This window comes from Silurus aristotelis, assembly GCF_946808225.1.
Source record: "Silurus aristotelis genome assembly, chromosome: 2".
NCBI lineage: Eukaryota > Metazoa > Chordata > Actinopteri > Siluriformes > Siluridae > Silurus > Silurus aristotelis.
In genome coordinates this window covers 25,642,209-25,667,093 of record NC_139575.1, presented here as the reverse complement: position 1 = coordinate 25,667,093, position 24,885 = coordinate 25,642,209, and the positions used below count along the sequence as shown (strand labels likewise).

The 24,885-nt window shown below is 38.4% G+C and overlaps 2 protein-coding genes across 6 annotated transcripts; one reads left to right on the top strand and one right to left on the bottom strand.

Moving 5' to 3' along the window:
• Positions 1-28: 28 nt before the first annotated feature.
• Positions 29-3,352, bottom strand: hmga1b (high mobility group AT-hook 1b). 5 transcript variants are annotated; one of them, XM_083527592.1, is made up of 5 exons: positions 3,193-3,352; positions 2,498-2,600; positions 2,149-2,247; positions 1,557-1,607; positions 29-1,447 (listed from the first exon to the last, which is right to left on the bottom strand). In XM_083527592.1, exons 2-5 carry the CDS (start codon positions 2,585-2,587, stop codon positions 1,385-1,387), a joined length of 303 nt encoding a protein of 100 aa, XP_083383718.1. In that variant the 5' UTR covers positions 2,588-2,600; positions 3,193-3,352; the 3' UTR covers positions 29-1,384. The 5 variants fall into 5 exon arrangements, with proteins under 5 accessions (XP_083383718.1, XP_083383722.1, XP_083383719.1 ...); XM_083527596.1 differs by having other exon boundaries at positions 2,170-2,247; positions 3,193-3,351; XM_083527593.1 differs by lacking the exon at positions 3,193-3,352 and adding an exon at positions 2,991-3,150.
• An 8,751-nt stretch (positions 3,353-12,103) lies between these two features.
• Positions 12,104-22,702, top strand: tusc2a (tumor suppressor 2, mitochondrial calcium regulator a). Its single transcript, XM_083561297.1, has 4 exons — positions 12,104-12,251; positions 15,229-15,433; positions 17,841-17,961; positions 22,137-22,702. Exons 2-4 carry the CDS (start codon positions 15,288-15,290, stop codon positions 22,200-22,202), a joined length of 333 nt encoding a protein of 110 aa, XP_083417423.1. The 5' UTR covers positions 12,104-12,251; positions 15,229-15,287; the 3' UTR covers positions 22,203-22,702.
• Positions 22,703-24,885: the final 2,183 nt, after the last annotated feature.

Sequence of the window (24,885 nt, the reverse complement as noted above, 5' to 3'; positions counted from 1 at the left end):
CCAAAAGAAACCAAGAAGACTCAGGAAATGAGAAAGTATACTTTATTAACAACACAACATGCTACACAGATACAACTGAATTCTCAATTAAACGTGAAATAAATAGGTCTTTGAGGCATCGACAAACGTGGTAGAAGCCTAAAAGAGCTTGTAGACGATTCCTCAGCTGCATTAAAAAATAGGTACAGAGCAAAAGGTTGCTTTTCCACAGAAATGATGAACACATTCTATACAGAAGTTATCAGTGCTATCTGAATACTAAAGTCTGTCGCCTGCTGTCTATGTACTGTAATTCCTGAGGTGGCTGATGCATATTGTTGCTATGGTTCAGAGAAAGGTGGACAGGTGCAATGTGGGATGCGCAATAATAATAATAAAAACAGTCGTTCTGACTATTCTAAAGTGATCCAAATGACACAGTCTTGTTTCTACTGACGGCATATACAAACCTGTCACAAGCACAAGCCATGGTACTGAGGTATAGCTGCTCAAGTGTGCATTATTTCACAGGTGTCCTCTGTAAACTCCCAGACGTATTTGGGTGGGTCCTTGAAATGTACAACTGTAAATTTATTTTTTTCATGCTGACCAAAGCTAAAGACTTGTCTGCCTGGGTGTGTACTTTTCTTTGACCGAAAAGTGACCTGTTGGTAAAAGTTAAGTAAAACGTTCAATAAAAGGAAAAATATGAATGAGGAACAGTCCACATAAATTAGTCACAAGTGGGTTAAAAATGCTACTGGAATGTACTTGCGATGAGAATCAGAAAAACGTCTCAATCACCTACCCGACTACAGCAGAGTGAGAAAGACTGAAAACGGTGTATTTCAATCTAAATACTTGAGCTGCTTATCTTGCAAAATACACACAACCTAGCCTTCGACAAATGGTGAATTTTCACGCATCGACATATAAAGGCAATCTAATAAAAGATAAAACCTAGTCAGTGCAGGGGGTGTTTTTAAAGGAAAATATATATATATTATCAGTTGCAGTTAAGCAGAAAGCCCTACACTAAAACTATAGGACTACTACACATCACGATCAGAACGGTTCTCTTTTTCTAATTCTACATCCCCCCTGACCTTCCACATCACAAAGTACATAAAAAGCAAAGCAAAACAAAACAAAACCAAAACAAAAAGAAATTGAAAAGCACCAAGTAAGCACCATTAAATGTACTAAACACTTATATGCAGCCTAATTCACAGATTCTAAAATTATTCCACTTTTTTTTGTTTTGTTTTTAACATGTAACTGATTGTTATAGACATGATATTTCTGTCAGGTGGTTAAGCAGACGACATCCCGTTGTTAGAGGCAGTAGATTAGTAAGTGGTGCCAGGCTGTGTCATATTATGAGGTAGTGCCGAGGATGAAGCGGTTACTGCTCCTCGTCTTCATCCTCGTCTTCCTCCTCCGAGGACTCCTGAGATGCCTCTTTTTCCTGCTCGCACAGCACAGAACACAACAAGGTCAGCGGACATTATACAAGCCGATTTGATTGTCAAGAATCGATTCGGTTTTCAACGCCGCCTGTATTTCAGCTCCGATACCTCCTTTTTGGGCTTCCCCTTTAGCTTCTTATCTGAAGATGATCCCACTTTCTATGGGGGGGGGAAAAAAACAACATGGCATTAGTTCCAAATAGCAGTTGTTTTCCCCCTGTTATTCCTGTATATTTTAAACTTGGTCTTGAAAAGAAAATTCAACAGTACAAATGATGACAAAAAAAAAAAGGTCAAATTGCCTGACATGAACATCAGACGTCAGATAATCCAGATCCATTCAAGGTTGAGGTGCTGCCTTGCTTCTTTACAAGCCCAGAAAGCCATCTACAGTTACTTAACCGGATTTGGTAGAAATCCTACTCGTGTGTGTGTTCGAGAGAGAATGAGCGAGTGTGAGTAAGTGCGTATGAGCACAGAACACCAGGGGGCGCCATCACCAAGCTGCAAAACAGGTGGAGAGGGCAGCGAGTTCATCCAGAGCGGTGACGTATAGGCCACAGACTGACAGCGATTATAGCTCCCAGCTAACACTGAGCCCCTCCACTAAGGCCTGCAGATGATCCTTCACCAATAAACACATGAGCAGGGAGGAAAAAAATAAACCCGATGCGTATGTGTTTAAATAAACATTACACACCGAAATAAACTGCGCACTCACTTTTTTGGAAGGACCTTTGTTTTTGCTGCCCTTTGGCCGCCCTCTCGGCCTTTTCGGAACCGGAGATCCAATGGACTCCTGAAAAAGAAAAAAAAAAAGAAAAAAAATTATAATCTAAAAGCTGAAACATATAATTGTGTCAGAAGGGTCATATAAGTGTGTATACAATACAGGACATAAGTGTATAAACCCGGGCCTGGTTCCTAAGCTGAGTGTAAGGACCTGTTAGCTCGGGAAGAACTGAGCTCGAGAACAAGTCCAGAAGGAAAAGTTGATCTAGGAGATGCGGCGATGTTAGCCTAGCATAAGCCCTGCAGCTAACTGGTACCTTTGGATGTTTCCTCGGTCTTCCTCTCCCCCTTTTCTCCACTCCATCCTTCTCCTTTACAGAAAGCGTCTGCTTCTCGGAATCGCTCATTTTCCAGCGTCACCTGGTCCGCGGAGGAAGAAGAAGTGGTCACACATTGGGCGCACAGCGACACCTCTATGCTTTAATCACCGAAACGCGCGGAACAAGTGGAAGATAACAATAACAGCACACATCAGTATGACATGATTCTTCTGGGTGGAGTGACGCGAGAAGGCGAGGATGATCGTGTGTGTGGGGGGGGATCAAATGTAATTTTATTAGATCAGGACTCCGATTTTCCTTCCGCGCTACTTTGAAAATGGCGTGCTCCAAGTGCAGGAGCGCGCGGACACACACACCGAGGGTGTTTATGTTTGAGAGTAGGATGGGGCTCTGGTCTGGGTAATGGAAGATAAAGATCCAGTCTGACAAGCGACAAAACAGTGAATAAAGTGCGTTAGGGATCACTTACATGCACCGCTCGATTTTTCGGGATTTCCAAGCGAACCGAATAGAAGTATAAGATGTGTGTGTGTGTGCGCGCGCGAGTGTTGTATGTCCGCGAAGCCCCGCCTCCGGCGCACAATGTCTCCTGATTGAATAAAAAGACAATGGGCATTCGATGGAGCCAGTGCCAAAAAACATACCAAAGAAAATACCATGCAAAAACTTACCGCATGCGTAAACGAAGAGACTCGGTCGTGTATTCGCCAAGTAAGGGCGATTCGAGGAGCGCGTGCTGTAGCGAATAAGCGCTACAATAAGATTAAGCCAATCGCGCGCCAGCGGGAGCCTCAAACGGAGAGACTATGAAGGGGGGCGGGGCTTCCAGCGTACGTGGGCGCGCAAGCACGCTAAAAAAATAAACCCGCCCCTTCATGTTCACCGTGCGCGCGCGCGCGTGTCTCCATTACTCACACCGCTAATAATAATCTTAGTGTTCTGCTGGACCCAAAGAGTCTCCATGCTGCTCTACTCTTGCGCTTTATTAATGCTTCACAACCAGTGTTGGGGGTAACGCGTTACAAGTAACGTGCGTTACGTAATAATATTACTTTTCTGGAATAACGAGTAAAGTAGCGCGTTACTTTATAAATGTACACATTATTATCTGAGTTCCTTTTTTTTTTCAAGTAATGCGAGTTACTTTTCAGTTAAATTATTTTGCATAAAAAAATAAATACTGAATTAAAATGAACGTAGTCACGTAGAATCGCGCACTCATACGTGCGAGCAGCGGGAACAGAAGCTGGTCAGAAGCGGAGATGGCAAACCAGAGCATTACATTACTGTGATGGAAGTATTCTTATTATTTTGAAATAGTCGAGGAAAAGGAGAAAGGAATAATGGTCAAGTGTAGATTATGTGTTGGTGAAAAGCTCTTGTCAACTGCAAAAAATACCACTTAAAAAAAAAAAACCATCTGCACGCAAAGCACAGCACTACAGATGTATGTATGTATGTGTGTGTGTGTGTGTGTGTGTGTGTGTGTTATGCAATGTTGCATATATGGAAATGGAGACAGAAATATAGAAAACTTTTGCCGACTTTCCACCACTGCAGCTCTATGGACTGCTCAGAATAAAAGTTCTCCGTGGGAGACACATGTACGATGCCATCACAGCGGAGATAGAGAGCAAATTCACAGCTCATTTGCTCTTTGTGGGAAGATAAACCCCCACGGTCACTGATAATAGCGCGAACTTTGTAAAAGCGTTCAGAATGTTTCAAGCTGATGATGAAGCAGAGATTGATGTAGACGAGGACGAGGTCATATTTACGGAATTGCACGATGTTTTACGAGATGACACGGAAAAGGTATGTTCTCCCTCCACATCACCGGTGTGCAGCCCACACCCTCAACCTTATATACACGAACGATAGTTACATTTCTGACGGCGAAGGCAGATTGAAAAGCAGTGTACACAAGTGCGACCGGAAAGTGTTCAGCCTTGTGGTCAAAATGTGCAATCTTAATGGCAATTATCTATATTACACCTGTTACACCAGTAAGGCATGAAAGAAATACAAGTAACGCAAAAGTAATATAACGCGTTACTTTCCATAAAAAGTAACTGAGTAACGTAATTAGTTACTTTTTTGGGGAGTAACTCAATATTTGAATGCAGTACTTTTAAAAGTAACGTTGCCCAACACTGATCACAACACTCTAATTTTACAAAAAAATGAGGATTGCATAAACTTTACAACTATTATAAACTGCACCTGTGTGCAACTTCATATTTATTTAAAGAGAATCATTAACTTAAATGGCACATACTGTATATTCCAGCAGCAGTGCAAATCTTTGTAATGTCCTAGGGAGAAAAAAAAACAACAACAGCATTTTAAATTAGACCTTAAGAAAATCTTAATTTGATAAACTGTAGAGCATATCTTGGTAATGTTTGGTGCAAAACTGGAAAATCTGCCCCAGAATGGGTGCTTCTGTATAGCAGGCTGACGCATAGACACATTCACACACTGTAACAGATATGGTGAAACTGAGTGCTACCACTCGTGGCATTTGAACCACAGCTTCAAAGTTTTATTCTAATTCAGTTACATTTGTATACCGCGTTTTAACAGAGGACATTGTCCCAAAGCAAAGCAGCTTTACAAAGATAGAGTTTATAAAATTGGAATGTTTATGTCACTGTCTATTAGTTGATCCCTAATGAGCTGGTGGTGACAGTGGCAAGAAAAAACTCCCCGAAATGTTATAAGGAACAACGCTTGAGATGCACCAGACAATAAAGGGAACCAGTCCTCATTCGGATGACACTGAAAGTCCCTTCATTTTGGTTTATGCATGTTTGTGGTGTGTTGTTCAGTGAACTGTTTACCGATACAGTGCAACTCGACAAACTATTCACTGTTCATGGTAAAACAGTTGGGAAAAAAATCTGCTGCCAGTTCAGTCAGTCAAGTGCTTGTGAATAAATGTAAACTGGTTGTAATGTCTTATTATTATGTGTAATAATTTTTTATATCTATTTGGTCTTTCCTAAAGACTTTTCTCATGACATAATTAAACCATCTAAAACTTTGTAGGCTCATCAGTAGCAAAAATATACTTTTTACATCTGTGTGGGATCAGGGGACAGACACTAGCCAATTATAACACAGCTCATACATGTGGAAGAGGGCAGTTGATTTTCTCCAAGTGAGTGGCACTGGCTAAGCATCAGTTTGAAAAGATGATGTAGTGGCTGGTTCAAGGTGTTTCTCAAAAGCAAAATGCTTTAATCTTCAGTCTCCAACAAGGGGTCGCTGTCATGTGATTGAATTGGCTGGTGGGTAGGAATTGGGAGGTGATCAAATCTTTCTTTCGGCTTCTCCCATTAGGGGTCGCCACAGCGGATCCTCCGCACGTTTTGATTTGGCACATGTTTTACGCTGGATGCCCTTCCTAACGCAACCCTCCCCAATTTATCCGGGCTTGGGACCGGCACTGAGAGTGGCTGGGGATGGTTCCCTGACCGGGGATCGAACCCGGGTCGCAGCAGTGAGAGCGCTGCATCTTAACCACTAGACCACCAGGGGACCCGGGAGGTGATCAAATCGAATAAGAAAATTTAAGATCTTTTCTGTACAGTGTTAAAGCGCAATGATTTTCAGCTGGTTTCTGATTAAGAGACAAACCGGTTAGGTTTATGTTCTGTTTTCTATTGTAGGTAGTTTGCCCAAAACGTGATAAAATCATGAGAAAAGCAGGCAATGTTTTAGACATGTTTAGGCAGACTGCCTGCATTAATTAATGTGTTTGTTGAACCAGCTCCTTATCCACATGATCTTTGAAGACAGCCTGTCAAAACAAGGTTAGAAAGCTTTTTGTTTTAATATATTTGAGATTTCTTTCAATAGATATGTCAAAGCATACTGTTAGCAAAAAACCCCAATTTTGGTCAAAACCCACAATGAAGGCTTAACCGAGGGGTGCTGGGAACACTTTTGTCTAAAACAGCTGAAGGGAAAAGTCTTCTCTGTTATCATGACTACAGCTCAATGTTAATCATACCAGAAATTTAGGGGCAGATCTCTGAGTTACCATGATACAATATCCAGGTCAATTCAAAGCAATTCATAATCATAATGTTTTACAGTATTCTATTGTTGAAATAATAATGCTTTCATTTTTAACCAAAAAAACCCATATATGGTAAAAAAACAAAAAAAAAGCCCAAAAGACCTTCAGTTTATGAAATACTGAAACTAGGCCATCTGATATCAACAACAATTTCCACAGTTATTCCATTCTTGCTCCTAATACAATGGTCTTTGTACACAGATAAACTTAATAATAATAATAATAATAACAATAATAACAATAACAACAACAACAATAATGATAATAATAATAATAATAATACTAATTTAGTTTATAGGAATGTCTAATTAATGATAAATTATAATATTAAGAATATGTAAAGTACAAAATGCATGCTATAGTCTAGTTGATAGTTATATTCTGTTTATTTTTCATATAAAGAACTTGACCATACATGTGTAGTACTTAGGGGATACTTTGTGAGTAAATAGTCATTATTTTGAAGATTTTGCAGATAAAAGCTATTTCTCTTTTTTTAAGTCCTAATCTATTTATTGCTAAATGAGAGCAAAATTACATATGCACCATGAGCAGAATTCAGGCCATGTTGAATTCTCAGTAATTCCAGTGACCTGCTAGCTTGCACACTAAATTTACTAATAAAGCAAAATATATCACCATATGTAGCAAGTTTTTTTGTTAAAATGTATGTAACAATGAAGGTCTTTTATAAGTATTCATAAACAGTTCTTCCACATTATGTTTTGCTTGGGTTCTACAATGGATTATGAAAGTAAAATATGATGGCAAGCAGATGGTTTAAATCTCATTTTCTCTTATACTGTTTATATTCCTTGTGAAGCAACACACATTTACATATAAAACCTACTAATGTGGAAAGTGGGACAAAATCAGGGAACCTAGAGAAAACTCCACAGGCAGAAAGCCAAGTGCAGGTTTGTACCTGTCTCACACTTACACACACACACACACACACACACACACACACACACACACACACACACACACCTGCTCCCTGCTCTCACCACCAATCACAATATCATCCGCAAACATCATAGTTTATGGAGACTCCTGTCTGACCTCGTCCATCAACCTGTCTATCACCACTGCAAACAGGAAAGGGCTCAGTGCCGATTCTTGATGCAATCCAACCTCCACCTTAAGCCAGTCTGTCGTTTCTACTGCACACTTTACTGCTGTCACACTGTCCTCATACATGTCCTGCACCACCCTTACATACTTCTCTGCCACACCTGATATCCTAATAACCCTCGGCATGAAATCATACTGTTGCTCAGATGGTCAATTCTTCCCTCAGCCTGGCTTCCACAACTCTTAACAATAACTTCATGTGACTGATCAGCTTTGTTCCACTGTAATTACTGCAGGTCTGCACATCTCCCTTATTCTTACAAATTGGTACCGGCACACCCCTCCATTCCTCAGGCATCCTCTTACCTTTCAAAATATTGTTGAACAATCTGGTTAAAAACTCCACTGCCATCTCTCCTAAACATTTCCATGCTTGTACTGTTTTGTCATCTGGCCACTGACTTTCCACTCTTCATCCTCTTAATAGCTGCTCTCATCTCGACCTTAATAATCCTTTCCAATTCCTGCTTCACCATTTCCACATCATCCAACCTTCCCTCGCTCTCATTTTCCTTATTCATCAGCTGCTCAAAATACTCCCTCCACCTTCTCAACACACTCTCCTCACTAGTCAACACATTTCCATCTCCATCCTTTATTGCTCTAACTTGCAGCACATCCTTCCCAGCTCGATCCCTCTGCCTAGCCAATCCGTACAAATACTTTTCTCTTTCCATAGTGTCCAACTTCTCATACAGCTCCTCATATGCATTTTCATTTGCTTTTACTACATCCCTCTTCACCTGCTGTCACATCTCCTTGTACTCCTGCCCACTTTTCTCATCACTTTGTCGATCCCAATTCTGTTTTGCCAACCTCTTTCTCCTTATGCTCTCCTGCACATCCTCATTCCACCACTACATCTCTTTGTCTTCCGTTCCCTTTCCAGATGTCACACCAAGTACCCTCGTAGCTGTGTCCCTTATCACCTCTGCAGTAGTTGCCCAATTATCCAGCACCTCTTCACCATCACCGAGCCCCTGTCTGACCTCTTCCCTGAATCTCACACTACAGTCTTCCTCCTTCAGTTTCCACCATCTTTTATTTTTTTTTTAGTCCTCACTCTCCTCCTCTTCGTCTTTACCTCTAAAGCCATCCTACAGACCACCATCCGATGCTGTCTAGCTACACTGTCCAACACCTTACAGTCCCCAATCTTTCTTTCCTTGGTACACTCTCCACCACTTTATCTAACTCACTCCAGAATTTTTCCTTCACTTCCATCTCACAACCCAATTGTGGAGCATAAGCACTGGTGACATTTATCATCACCCCTTCAACTTCCAGTTTCACATTCATCCCCTCTCAAATACTCCACCACACTATTACTGTAATCTTCCTTCAGTATTACCCCTACACTATTTCTCTTTTCATCCACACCAAGATAGTTTAAACCCACCTCCAATTTTCCTGGGCTTACTCTCTTTCCACTTGGTCTCCTAAACACTTAACATATCTACCTTTCTCCTCTCCATCATATCAACTACCTATCTCCCTTTACCAGTCATAGTGCCAACATTCAAAGTACCAACCCTAACCTCCACTCTCCTACACTTGTCCTTTTCCTGTTGTCTCTGTAACAAAAACCCAATTTTCACCGGTACCCTATTGGCTAACAATACAAAAATTAAATTTCAATTTAGAATTTATTATATAGCACTTTTTTTTTCTATAGCACTTTTTTAAAATGGACATTGTCTCAAAGCAGCTTTACAGAATTTATGAATTAAAGTGAATGATGTGCATTTGTCATTGATGAGCAGCCTGGGCGGCTGTGGCAAGGAATAACTCCCTTGGATGATATGAAGAAGAAACCTTGAGAGGAACCAAACTCAAAGGGGGAACCGATCCTCATTTGGGTGATATCAAGAGTGTGATTATAAATCTTTAAAACAATACAAAACACTGAAGAGTGAGAACCAGCATTAGTACCGGAATGCGTGATTGTGAGTAATGTCCTGTCTACACTCTTATTCAGTCAGTTGATGTTATAACACTCAAAGAGGTCCAATGTCCAAACTGTACATGAAGTGGTATCCAAATGCCGCTGGTACGTCTCTAGATGATTCGGGATGTTTTCCGGTCGGCATCTACTTCTTTAAAGGTCCATAATCCTTATGAAGTGGGATGTAATAGGAGCTGGCGCAACCTCGAGATGCCTCAGGATGCGGAGAGAAAGACAAGCCGTGGAAAGGAATTAGCTTTGCTGCTGTTCATAATATTAACAAGCACAAGTTGATAATGTGCATGTGATCAGATGTAATGGAGCACAAGGTTATGATGTGTGATGTGTGTTTTGTGTAGGACTCGCTAAAAGATTTTTTTTAATCTGCACTTAAACTTGGAGAGTGTGTCTGAGCTCCGAACACTGTCAGGAAGACTATTTTAAAGTTTAGGAGCTAAATGTGAGAATGCTCTAGCACATTTAGTGGACTTTGCTATTCTAGGAACTACTAGAAGTCCAGAGTTAGAAGACGAAAATTAAGTTCAAAATTGAACAGCTAGCTAGTGTAGGGATGATAAGATCGGGGTTATATGGTCATATTTTCTTGACCTTGTCAGCACTCTGGCTGCTGCATTTTGGACTAACTGTAGCTTGTTATAAATGATGCAAAACATCCACCTAGTAATGCATTACAATAGTCCAGTCTGGAGGTCATGAATGCATGAACGAGCTTCTCTGCATCAGATATGGACAACATGTTTCTTATTTTAGCAATATTTCTAGGCTGTTTTTGTAATATGGATGATATGATTTTCAAAAGACAAGTTGCTGTCTAAAATAACTCCCAGGTCTTTTACTGTTGAACTAGTAGTTACAGTACATCCTTCCAAATACAAGTTAAAATGCTGGAGCTTCTGTGTACTGGTTTTTTGGCCGATGAGCAAAACCTCTGTCTTATTAGAATTTTATAATAGAAAGTTATGCGTCATCCAATCTTTTAATTCTTTGACACACTTAGTTATCCGAGCCAATTGAGCTGTATCGTCTCGTTTCGATGAGATATATAGCTGGGTAACATTAGCACAACAGTGGAAGCTAATTTCATGACTTCTAATAATATTTCCCAAGGGAAGCATGTTTATTGTGAAAAGCAGGGTTCCTAGAACTGAACCTTGTGGCACCCCATAATTTATTTGCATTAACCTGAATAACTCTCTATTTAAATCTATAAAATGGTAACGATCAGACAGGTAGGATTCAAACCAGCTTAATGCCTGCCTGAAAAATACCTGTGGCGGTCGTTGGTAACCCAGGCCTCGACCAATCTGGTATGAAATTCTGATTTGTGATCCGCAGATTTTATTGGGCACATGTTTTACGCTGGATGCCCTTCCTAACACAATCCTCCCTCCCTATCCAGGCCCTAATGGCTGGGTTCATAAAGCATAAGTTATAATAAATGTTAACTTATCTCTGGAGCTGCTGGGTCTTTGCCCTCAGTCTAAGGTGAATTTCAGTCCATCGGTTTCTGTGCAGTATAGAGGACTCAAATTTGTCTGACAGAATCAGTCACAAAACAGATACCATTGTGATATATTTTTTTATATCTTGTTACAATTACATCGTAAATGTGGATACAATTTGCACTTATGCAGTACCTGTCAAAGATTTGAAAACAACTAGTCTTTTATAGTTTTTGAGAGACACATGCATGTTATTTTTGTTTATATGCAACAAACTAGGCAATTTGATGGTATGGAGATTTATTTTGACCAAACAAATATATAAATGTACAGATGCTAAAATGTATTTGTATTGAATATTCCTCCCTTAGCATGAAGTGTTTAACACTCTTTCGCAACTGGCCAGTTTGTTTCTCAACATTCAGCTGAAATACTTTCCCATTCCTCTTGTAAAACTTGCCAAAGGTGTTCTTTGCTAGTTAAATATTTCTTTCTGACTTTCAATCCAGTTCATTCCAGAGCAGTTCAATAGGATTTAAGTCCGGTGACTGTGTAGGCCATTCCATGATAGATAACACTCCAGTCGACTGTTTGTTCTCTAAATACCAGCATATACTTATGCTTTGGGTCATTTCTTGTAGAATGGTGAAGTTGGTCATGATTAGCCACAGTCTAGATGGAATTACATACAGTTGTGTTAAAGTATAAAATGGTAGCCATGTTGGTTCAGTACTAGTTTCACCTAGAATAAGTTTCCAACCTTCCCTGCTTTTCTCCTCAATGTTTGACTGTGGGGGTGAGGCAGTCTAATAACATCTTATCTCCTGTTCTGCGTCTTAAACAATTTCTTCTGTTAGAGCCAAAAATGTCAAATTCGGTTCAGTTCAATAGGTGGAGGTATTCAGCTTTGATTTACTAACCACCGTTAAACACCAAAGAAGAGAAGGCAGAAGACCAACCAGTCCATACTCCAGATCAATAGGTGGCAGTAATGCACGTAAAGCCGTCTGCTAAGCGCCATAAAAACACACAGAAGGAAAGGAAGAAAGCGGTAGAAGGACGAAGACGAGTCTTCAGTGTAAACATGACAGTGGCGAGAAGGTAACGATGATATGAATACGTTGCGTATGAGTGAGAAATAAATACAGTGGTAAATATGGCAGGAGCTAAAAAAAAACTTTATTTGGCTTTTATCCAGTAGCCACACGAGGCGTTATTTATTTATTTTCTTGTTTATTTATATTTTATTTATATAGACTACATGCAGTTTAAATAAAACCCTCAGCTCAGGTTACCCAGCTTCCTTACAGTCAGGTTTTACTGAGAAAATGTAGCATATTGAAGACTTTGTAGATAAAGTGATCAATGTCCTCAAAAAATAGGTCATGTTTATATGGGAATTAATGCTCTAAATATAGGAGTAATTTTGGATATAAATTAGTTTTTTTTTTTTTTTAGGAAACAATATAATATATATATATATATATATATATATATATATATATATATATATATATATATATATATATATATAATATTATTATTATTATTTTGATTAACAGTGGACATTGTCCCAAAGCTGCTTTACAGCATTAAATAGATTACGAATATAACTTTTAGATCTTTTCTAAATCAGTCCATATAAGTTTATCCCTTCCAAAACCATTGGCAACAGTGGTAAGGCAAACCTTGCCGAGATTATACGAGGAAAAAAACTTGATAGGAACCAGATTTAAAAGTGAACCCATCCTCATGTGGGTCATGCGGAACATCTGTCATTATAGTTCTATCAGTGTTAAAGTTCTCAACTGTTCACTGATGGACGGTTAAATGCGAAAACGGTTCGTTGCTACTGTAGTCCTAAACCTGTTTATGTAATCCTAAGAGTGTATATATTAATTACAGTTCAAATCTATCTCCATGATTCTTAAGGTTTACCCTCCACAGTAACTTAATGAATCTTTAGACTGTTCATGGGGAACCCTTTCTAGCAGTAGCTAGTGGTCCATCCAAACTTAGGGCATGACGTTGACTCAGGCAGGTTCCGAACGAAGAAAGAAACTCAGGATCACGGGTAAAATGTAACAGTGTCAAGCTTATAAGTCTAATCTAACTAAAAAAAAGAGTGATGTTTGGGTAGAAATGATACACAGACATGGTTCATGGGTGAATGTTTAGTTTATTTCTGTAATTAGGCTTAGAGTGAATGCCTAAAAAGTTAAACACATCTCCAAGTGGTTATACTGTTTGTGTGGAATACAGATGTTGCACTGTGACTTGTACTTTTAACACACTGCAGAAGATACTTACTTGGTTTAGTCTCATGCATTCGACAAATGTATAAGCAGATTGGTAGTCCTGCAAGTTATTTTCTTTTCCCTTGTAAGTTTTGAGAATGAAATAAGTTTTAAATTCGCATGTTGAATTGAATTCTCCTAATTCTATTAGACAGGGACAGTAAAACAGCGAGTAATTATCTAACCCAATCCTGACTAGGCTGGATAACAAGCACACACTGTAAAATGGAAAACATTCATAGGTTAAATATGGAGCAACTCCAGCAAGGACAAAATGAAATGAAATTCTTTTTTAAAAAAATGTACACTCGTGTACCGAATGCAATCTTTTTTATTAAATTTTTTTTTTACGTGCGAAACATAAATCTGAGTTCCCTCAGGAACGTAATAAGTGGCGGACTGCAAGTTTGTTTATTTTCCGCTTTGCACTTTTTAAATTGTTATTATTAAGCTTGGAAACATACAAAATTCCAGGGGTATATAAAAATAAATAAATAAATAAATAGAGTTAGTGCAGTGCCACTGGAGCATTTATTTAAATAAATTTGTGGCAATTTAAGTAATTATTTAATTTAATCAGTATAATAAAAAGTTTATTGAAATTAGATTTATTATATATATATATATATATATATATATATATATATATATATATATATATATATATATATATATATATATATATATAATATATAATTTTTTTTTTTTAATAAATATTATATTTATTTAATATTGACTTTAAAAGCGAAGTAGGTACCGAACCGTGAATTTTGTGTACCGTTACACCCCTAATATACAGTAAATATATAATGTATATTTACAGCCAGCCAGTGCAACAAGGGAAGAAGATGTCATGACACATTTGACCGATTTGTCAGCATGAATGAATTTAATACATATTAAGCTGTAATTGTAAAATTTTGTCTCTTAGCATATTCAAAAAGCAGTGTAGTTGTGTTGCATGTACTTAATATATCATATATGGCCTGAAATGTTTGGTGACTTTTCCACAAATATGTAGTTCTTCCCCAGACTGTTACCACAAATTTAGAGGCACACATTTGTGTGCACGTATGTGTGCGTATGTGTGTATGTACATACCATCTTTTTCATTTATATACAATAATATATATATATATATATATATATATATATATATATATTTATTTATTTATTTATTTATTTATTTTTCTGTTTGTAGGCATGTTTGAGATTTAGCTTTATATTTTCCCAAGTAGCTTCAAATAGTGATTTGTCATGGCAACTGAAAAATATGTCTTCTTTGTTGAGCTAGCGTTATCTGGATACTTGCAGAATCTGGTTTGTGGGATACATTGCTGGTGTGGAAGCATGTTTCCACATTTTCTTTCATCTAACAACACCAAAGAACATCTTAATAAGTACCTTATGTTGACGGTACCCGAGGTGTTCTAGAGCAGGAAAACCATGTTATTGTAAAGGTTTTGGTCTTCAGGATTGTTTTATGAGAACCAGTGTGTTAGATTGCAGGCTGTAGTACTGAATATCCTGTAGTAAATATTGCCAATTGTTCCAGTATACTGTGGCCTTCACTGTTAGGTCATGTCACTGCCGGGGAACAGCCTAAAACTATAATGAGAACCTGCTTTTGTGGTTTCTAGTGCTAATTAGAGAGACCTTAAGGAACCACAGTGTTGCTTTGAAACCATACCACAATCACAAACCTCATGCAAGAGAGTAATCCGATTTATCTTTGCAGCTAAACCACATTTTAGCGTTTTCTTTTTCTTTTTTTTTCTTAGGCTTGAGCTACAGAGAACTGTACCTGTCAGTCCCATTTAATGATGCCCTTTCATTAAAGATGGGAGGCAGTGGATCCAAAGCTAAAGGAGTCTGGCCTTTTACTGGCTCAGGGTCCAGTGGAGAATGTCCTGATGTCAGCGATCAGTCTTTAGCCCGAATGTGTGGCTACAAAAATGCAACCCCGTTTGTCTTTACAAGGAGGAGGTAAATATGAATTCATTTATTATGAATTACAACTAGGATTGAGCGACTGTGACTTATTTCCTTTGTGTTGATATAAGTATATATATATATATATATACACAGTGGGTACGGAAAGTATTCAGACCCCCTTAAATTTTTCACTCTTTTTTATTTTGCAGCCATTTGCTAAAATCATTTAAGTTCATTTCTTTTTCTCATGAATGTACACATAGCACCCTATATTGACAGAAAAACACAGAATTGTTGACACTGTTGCAGATTTATTAAAAAAGAAAAACTAAAATATCACATGGTCCTAATTATTCAGACCCTTTGCTCGGTATTTAGTAGAAGCCCCCTTTTGATCTAATATAGCCATGAGTCTTTTTGGGAAAGATGCAACAAGTTTTTCACACCTCGATTCAGGGATCCTCTGCCATTCCTCCTTGCAGATCCTCTCCAGTTCTGTCAGGTTGGACGGTAAACGTTGGTGGACAGCTATTTTTAGGTCTCTCCAGAGATGCTCAATTGGGTTTAAGTCAGGGCTCTGGCTGGGCCATTCAAGAACAGTCACGGAGTTGTTGTGAAGCCACTCCTTCGTTATTTTAGCTGTGTGCTTAGGGTCATTGTCTTGTTGGAAGGTAAACCTTCGGCCCAGTCTGAGGTCCAGAGCACTCTGGAGAAGGTTTTCGTCCAGGATATCCCTGTGCTTGGCCGCATTCATCTTTCCCTTGATTGCAACCAGTCGTCCTGTCCCTGCAGCTGAAAAACACCCCCACAGCATGATGCTGCCACCACCATGCTTCATTGTTGAGACTGTACTGGACAGGTGATGAGCAGTGCCTGGTTTTCTCCACACATACCGCTTAGAATTAAGGCCAAAAAGTTCTATCTTGTCTCATCAGACCAGAGAATCTTATTTCTCACCATCTTGGAGAACTCCATGCGGGTTTTCATGTGTCCTGCACTGAGGAAAGGCTTCCGTCGGGCCACTCTGCTATAAAGCCCCACTGGTGAAGGGCTGCAGTGATGGTTGACTTTCTACAACTTTCTCCCATCTCCCGACTGCATCTCTGGAGCTCAGCCACAGTGATCTTTGGGTTCTTCTTTACCTCTCTCACCAAGGCTCTTCTCCCCCGATAGCTCAGTTTGGCCGGACGGCCAGCTCTAGGAAGGGTTCTGGTCGTCCCAAACGTCTTCCATTTGAGGATTATGGAGGCCACTGTGCTCTTAGAAACCTTAAGTGCAGCAGAAATTTTTTTGGAACCTTGGCCAGATCTGTGCCTTGCCACAATTCTGTCTCTGAGCTCTTCAGGCAGTTCCTTTGACCTTAATGATTCTCATTTGCTCTGACATGCATTGTGATCTGTAAGGTCTTATATAAACAGGTGTGTGGCTTTCCTAATCAAGTCCAATCAGTATAATCAAAAATTTCTGGACTCAAATGAAGGTGTAGAACCATCTTAAGGATGATCAGAAGAAATGGAGAGCACCTGAGTTAAATATATGAGTGTCACAGCAAAGGGTCTGAATACTTAGGACCATGTGATATTTCAGTTTTTCTTTTTTAATAAATCTGCAAAAAGGTCAACAATTCTGTGTTTTTCTGTCAGTATGGGGTGCTATGTGTACATTCATGAGGAAAAGAAATGAACTTAAATGATTTTAGCAAATGGCTGCAATATAACAAAAAGTGAAAAATTGAAGGGGGTCTGAATACTTTCCGTACCCACTGTATATGTCATCCCTCGATTTATCGCATTATCGAATTTTAAATTTGGCACATAACTGTTTTGTTTCGCGTATGGTCCCGGTTTCAGTTCATCATAAGAATGAGAAGCATTACAAGAAACCGTATGTGTCCGCTTATTTATTGGTTGTAGTATCCTCTGACGTCAAAAGAAAAGGGCGGAGTTGAAGACGTACTGCACCAGATTTAGCCAATGAAAATAGAGAATGCGTTGACGTGTATCTTAAACTTAAACTTTTTTAACATCACAGGACACTTTAACCAATAAACAAGCAGAGAAACATCAGGCTACACTACAGTACTGTACTACGGTACTCACTATAGATGTGATAATCCTACGAATTTACACAAAATTCCTCTCGCTCTAGCCTTTCAAATGTTTCGTGCTGTTGTTTAAAGAGTGCAGGAGGATGATTAATGGCTTAAACGTATTTTTTCGGTTTTGGCAAGTACCTACGGCGATAAACAGGGGACGACTGCATATTCACTTATGATTGGAGCATTAGATTACCCGAAACATTGTAAAACCAGTTCAGATCAAGCGTGGTGATGTGGTGTTATTAGTAATATACTTACTCCCTAATTCTTGAATATCAAGCTAGAAATGTCTAGATTTCCCCTAGAAATTGTGTAATTGAGTAAAAGACTGTTGAGGATAAATGTGCTGTGTGCTTGCAGCTCTTTGTATTTCGATGAGGATGGAGATCTGGCTCATGAATTCTACGAGGAGACGGTGGTGACTAAAAACGGGTGGAAGAAGGCTAAGCTGAAAAGGATCCACAAGAACCTCGTACCTCAGGTAGTATTGAAATGAAGGATTAATTGGATGTTTTCCGAAAATCAAAGAGGTGTTTTTATTCGGTGCTTGTTGACATTCTGGTGTTATTCTCTTTACATCTGTTGTGTCTGCATGTCTCAAAAAAGAAGTTGACCTTCTCTTATCTGGAGCCTGATGGTTTTTATCGCAGGTTGTCTCTCTTTTCAGCCAAATATAGAAGAAAATGGCAATTTTGTTTAAATCTACAAAATTTTCCTTTTGTGTTACAATAATCCTAGTTTCTGAAATCTTCCAGTCTAAACTGCTGACTGTATACACATGCACCCTTTTGCCAAAGGACCTAGCCATAAGATTCATATGTGATTTTTGAACATCCCACTCCACATTTAGTACCCATTAGCTCTTTTAATAACCTCCACTCTTCTGGAGAGATGTTCCACTAGACGCCTAGGATGCAGTCAGCGTTCCAATTCATACCAAAGGTGTTCCATAGGGTCGAGGTCAGAGCTCTATAGCAGGAGATCTTCCGCTCCATCAAATGCAAAGAAGATCTTTATGTAGTTTGCTTTGTGCACAGGGGTATTGTCATGAACAGATTTGGGTCTTCTAGTTTAAGTGATGGGAACATTTCATGCTAATATGGAATACCACATGACTGGCAACCTGACTGGCCATATCATATGAAGTGCAACTATGCAACTCTGACTCATTAAACTGATTTTGAAATATTATATTTTTATAGTGGAAATCATTAGTGAAAAGTCTTTTTCTTTTTTCTTTTTTCCCCAAACACATGTTTTCTGCAACCTGAAGGCATTTTAATGGTTGGTAATATACACAACAGTATGTAAAAACCAGACCATCATACCTATGTGTTACTTGAATATTCACTACCTATTTGTTGTTAATGGTCTCCATTTTTTTTAAAAGGCTTTCTAGTAGATTTCTAGTGCCTGCAGGGATTTTTGGTCATTCAGCCAATAGAGTGTCTTGTCAAGTCAAGTTCAAGTACGTGAGCTCAGACATTGATAATGGGCTCAAGGTTGAAATGCCACAACATACAAAGACATTCTAGACAAATGTGTGCTTTTACTTTGGAGAAGAACCGCATTTGAGTGCGATGGTCAGGTGTCCACATACTTTTGAACAGACAGTTAAGTGTCAGTAAAAAGTGAAGCAGTACAAGGATTCAACGCTCATGGGAAGAATTATAAATAATTGAATGGAGTTTTTATGCGAAACATGCTGGGTGATGTAGTGACAACACTGACGAATGCAAATCCAACATCAGTACAATGTTGTGAATTCTGCCAATAGTTTTACAGATTTTGTAATATGGAATACATGACATTTAAAACATGTCAGGACACTGCTCCCAAAATCAGGCTGTTTTGATGATAGAAATGGACAATGCTGACACATTGCTAAAAAAATAACATGGTTTGCACTGATGCTTGCTTCTAAAGAACAACTGGTTTTCCCCATAATTTGTTACAATTGTGTGTATATACACTTACTGGTTCCTTTTTTTTTTTTTTTAGGAACACCTGTAAACTTGCACCTTCATGCAGTTATCAAATAAAAACATAATGTGGAAATGTAAAAAATGTATAAGATATACTTTTATTCGTCCCATAGTGGGGAAATTTCTCTGTTACAGCAGCAAAGAAAAAGAAATGCAAATATATAAAAGACATAATATAGTATACAGTATATAGTATATACACAACACAATGTATAAATACAAAGAAGAGAAAAGAGACCACGAGTAGGTAGTTACGCTAACAGACAAATTGCACACAGGTAATATTGCACGGTTTAAAAATTTCTGTTATTGCACGTGTTGTTAAAATACTTTATTGTTATTATTGCAGTTAAACAGTAATAACGGTGTGTATTATGGTGACCGGTTCACTGGGAGCAGCTTCGATTGTAATGTCTAATATCAGCAGGGAGAAAAGACCGTCTAACACTTTCAGCTAGTGTTCTGACTAGCTTTAGTTAGTCTGTGCCCGTTATAGCCTTAGATTCTTGTAAGTGGCCTACATGAGTAGGACCTGCTTTGGTTCTTCTTTGAGGAGATGGTTTGTGGTTAAGGCATTGGATTTTGGATCCGGAGGTCCCGAGTTCAAAACCCAGCCAAACCAAGCTGCCGTTTTTGGGCCCCTGAGCAAGGCCTTTAACACCATAGCGGCTCAGTTGTGTGTATATATATATATATATATATATATATATATATATATATATATATATATATATATATATATATATATATATATATATATAATAAAAGTCGTTCTGGATATGGGTGTCTGCCAAAGGCCAATAATGTATGTAAATATGTGACTTCCTGTTGTTGAAGACCATTCACATCAAGATTTCATGTGTTCTGAGATGCTTTTCTGCTCACCGTGGTTGTAAGGACCTGCTTATTTGAATCACTGTAGACTTCAAACAAGTGTCATTTTCCTTTGATTTCTCTCAGCAAGTCTTTTTTGCTTTGTTTTACCAGTATGTATAAACTCTTAAACAAAAAACTCAAAAGAAAAAAAAGGGAAAATATTCTATAAAAATCACTTTAGATTCAGTTGTAATACTTCTTCATTCTAAATCTTCATTCTGATGTTTGCTGTGAACATTAACTGAAGCTCTTGACTGATGTCTGTATGATTGTATGACTTTTTTTTTTTCATGGTGTTCTGTAGCCAAATGATTGGCTTATTAGATAACTGCATGAATGTACAGCCATGAGATTAACATGCCCTGCCTAATGTTGTGCGATGGGTCAGCTCCGACCTATCAAGTCATTGAACTCCACAACACCTCTGAATGTGTACTGTGGTATCCGGAACCCTGGGAGTCCTGTAAGTTGCAAGGTGGTCCTCTGAGGAATTCAGAGGCCAACTCAATGTGGATAAATAGTGGATCTGATATGCAGAGTCTCTCAGAAGTAATGATGGGCAGAGCTGTGAAGAATCTGTAAAGATCTGTGTCTACAAATTGTGGAACACTTTCCGAATAATGTTGCTCAGCATATAATTGCAAAGCAGTTGAATATCTTATTTACAGGGCATAATATTGTCAAAAGTTTCAAAGAATCTGGAGAAAACTCTGTGCACATGGGACAAGAGTCAAAATCAATATTGGATGCCTGTGCTGTTTGGGCCCTCAGGTGGCACTGCATTTAAAACAGTCATGATTCTTTAATGAAAATCACTACATGGGCTCACATCCAGAAATCATTGTCTATGAACACAGTTTGCCATGTCATTCACAAATGCAGGTTAAATATCTATCATGCAAAGAATGCGTGAACATGATCCAGAAAAGCTGCCATCCTGTTTGGGCCAAAGTTTATTTAAAATGTACTGGGGCAAATTGGAAAACTGTTCTGTGGTCAGACGAAGTGAAATTTGACCTTTTGTTTGGAAACCATGGACACCATGTCCTCCGGACTAAAGAGGAGCTGGACGATTTAGTTGTTATCAGCATCTGATTGAAAAAGCCACATCTCTGATGATATAAGTGCATTAGTTCATTAGTTTTAATGACATTTTACACAGTGTCCCAAGTGCTGTGGTGCAGGAAAACTACTACTACTAATAATAATAATAATACTAATAATAATTGCAAGTGCTGTTGGAGTTGGACAGTGGTCAGAATGCTTACTCTGACTGATCTGTAGCTATACATTTCTGGCCTTTTTTTCATAACCAGCATTAGTTTTTACAATGGTTTATGCTTCAGCAGTTTTTCTGTGAGATCAGAAAAGATGGGTCAGTAACTGTTGTTTACTGGTCATTTTTGTAGTTTTTTTGGTTTGTACTAACTTGTTTGAATTATGTGAACACCCTACAAGATTTGCTGTTTCGAAGATGCTCTGATCCAGATGTCTAGCCATCACAATTAGGCCTTTGTCATAGTTGCTCAGATCATTACGCTTAAATGTCTGACTGTTCATTGGCTGTCTAATATATCTCACCCCTTATCAGGTGCCATTGTAATAAGAGATAAAGTTATTAATGTTACATGCCAGTCATTTTTAACATTACCTGTGTGTGTGTGTGTGTGTGTGTGTGTGTGTGTGTGTGTGTGTACCAACACATCTTTTTGTAACAATAATAAAAAACGTATTAATAAAAGTGACAGTTTTCATGTTTATTAACAAAAACCCTCTCTTTCTTTCTTGTTTTCAGGGGATTGTGAAACTGGATCATCCACGAATCCATGTTGACTTCCCAGTCATTATTTGTGAAATATAACAACGCAGATGTGTATCATGTTTCACCAATCCAACTTTTCACCTCTCCACTGCAATCCTGTCTGTGCTAATGGGCATTAGTGGCTCCCAGAATCATCATACTTGTTTCATTTGGAGTGTGAGCCAGAATGCCCTCATGTGGTTGGAGGGATGTGCAGCAGCTGTTCTTATCTACAGAGGAAACTTCTCAGTGGTGTGATGTACTATCTTTAACAGTAGGCTAAATTGGAGGACCGTTTGTCTCGTTTGTGTACTGCGAGTCAGAAAATGCATTCCTGTAAACGGAGTGAATGCAGAGGACTAATGTGCAGGGGTTATATTTTCGCTGACTGAGCATTGCATGTCTTATTTTGTTGTGTTGTATACAAATCTTCTGTATACTGTCTGCTTCTGTATGTTGTATTTAAGCCCAGACTTTCACTAATAAATTTTTGATGTACAGTTACTTTAATAAATTAAAGTTAGTTACTTTAATAAAAATGCAGATATCAGTTGTGCAAATATACTGTGTGTGTCATAAATAGATTCTTCATTTCTTTTCACAAATGCTCTCAAGCCCTGTATTAGTCACACTATTGTCAATTTACACTGGAAAGATCCCCACAATACTAATGTATAATGTTATATAATAGTGTTACGTTTGAATTGAATGAAATATGAATTTGATTTGAAAAGCTCCTCATTGGGTAAATTGGCAATGGAGTTCATTTACATAACACAGACTTGGTGAAAGACATGGTGTTTGCGGTCTTTATTCTGGGAAGCTGGAATGTGGGTGGAAAAGCTGGAGGTTAAGCTCTTTGTCTGTATCCCTGCCCCATGCTTTGAAGCTCGCTGCTGGGGGCTGTCCACTGGCTTCTGCTTTATAGTCATGGCAATGGACGCATTATCAAAGGGACATTCCACTGAGAGCAACTGCTCGCCTTGGTTTAAATAAGAGGGGGAGGGATGGGTGCCTAAAGCGATTGGACAAGGGGCCCCTGCTGCATGCACTGGGATATCTGAAAAGCTCCCATCTATTGTGCAGACATGCTCAAAAGTCAGCCACACTGATAACACATCCACTTTATAATGTGTGATTGTAAGGGTGAGCCAGATGAAAGTGAGGAAAGCTGAAGGTCATGTTTGCTCTTTGGGTTGCTGATTATGTGAATGTCGGATGAATGAATGAGTCTTGATTTTTTGTGTTTTTTTTTAAAAAACATTTACTAGTCCTTGCTTGACTTAATCTATGTCTGAAAACTGGCTTGGACTGATTCTAGTCAGCATTTAACAATTTGAATGGTGAAAGAAGTGCGTGGCGTGGGACGTCCTAGAATATAAGGATGGGTGGATTTACATTCAAGCAAAGGGTGTGTTTAGTTTTTCTCACTTTGTTACCATTTCCTTTCCCGGCCTCCTCTTAAGCAGCAGTGATGTAAAGCCCCAAGGCAGGGTGAATGTCGAAAGGAAGGAAGCTACACACACACACACACACACACACACACGCACACGCACACGCACACGCACACGCACTTGGTGAATCAGCAGTACAGAGGAGAAAAAGCGGAACAGGATCTGGGAAGGTCGCTTTTGGACAGGAACACAGCAAAGTGTCGGAACATGTTGAACTGACAATGTTCTCATGTCCTACCTGTCATTTACTCCCTTCCACGCACATCCTGTCAAAGCAGAAAGACCCTTAGGGCAGCTGCAGTTTTCAAAATGAAGTGCTTGTGTAAAAAAAAAAAAGAAGAAGAAAAAAGAAGAAATGTACAGAAGCAATATACACTTTTTTAATGTTTTTTTTTTTTTTTTTTTTTGCAATTTCAAAATAATTGAAAGTGACTAGATTATAAAATATGTTCTTGTAAAGAAATGAAATCAATAGTAGATCTGTGGGGTTGGTACCATGGTCTAGATTTTGTGCGCAGGGACCCTTTTAACTTTAAAATAAATTAATTGAAATGTTCCAATGTACAAACTCAAAATAGTATTTGTAACATTAAATATTTATTTAAACGTGTTATGTTTAAATTATTTATTAGATCCATAGTGGTTTTCTTTATTCTGCCAATTCTATAAAATATCATCAAAACACATTGAAGTCAAGTTTATAATCCAAAATGTTTTAAAATGATTGATTTGAACTTATTATATTCAAAAGAATAATAACTACCTTTTATTTTTTAGTCTCCAGCACCTTTACTATGAGAACACTGTAAAAAAAAGTTGATGATTATTATTAAAGTTGCGCCACCTATTAATTATTTAAGTTGAAATATAATAACAATTTAGATTTTTTTTAAATTAGTTGCTGAAAAGAAAAACTCTGCACACATTATACACATTTATACAGAAATGTTTATTAACCCTGAGGTTGGTGCTTATATTTTATTTACTTTAAATAAAATGTCTAGTGTGTATATAACCAAGATATGGTTATGAACTGAACTCACACACACACACACACACACACACACACACACACACACACACACACACACACACACACACACACTCTGTGACTGATCTGTACAAACCGAACTCAACACACACTCGTACACACTTTACACATCAATGTCTTCATGACCACTTACATTACATCACTTCATTACCATAAACTGTTTACATGCCGTTTTTTTTTACACATCTTCTCTGGATTATTGTAATTGCCCTTTTGCACAACATTTTTGTTTACATTT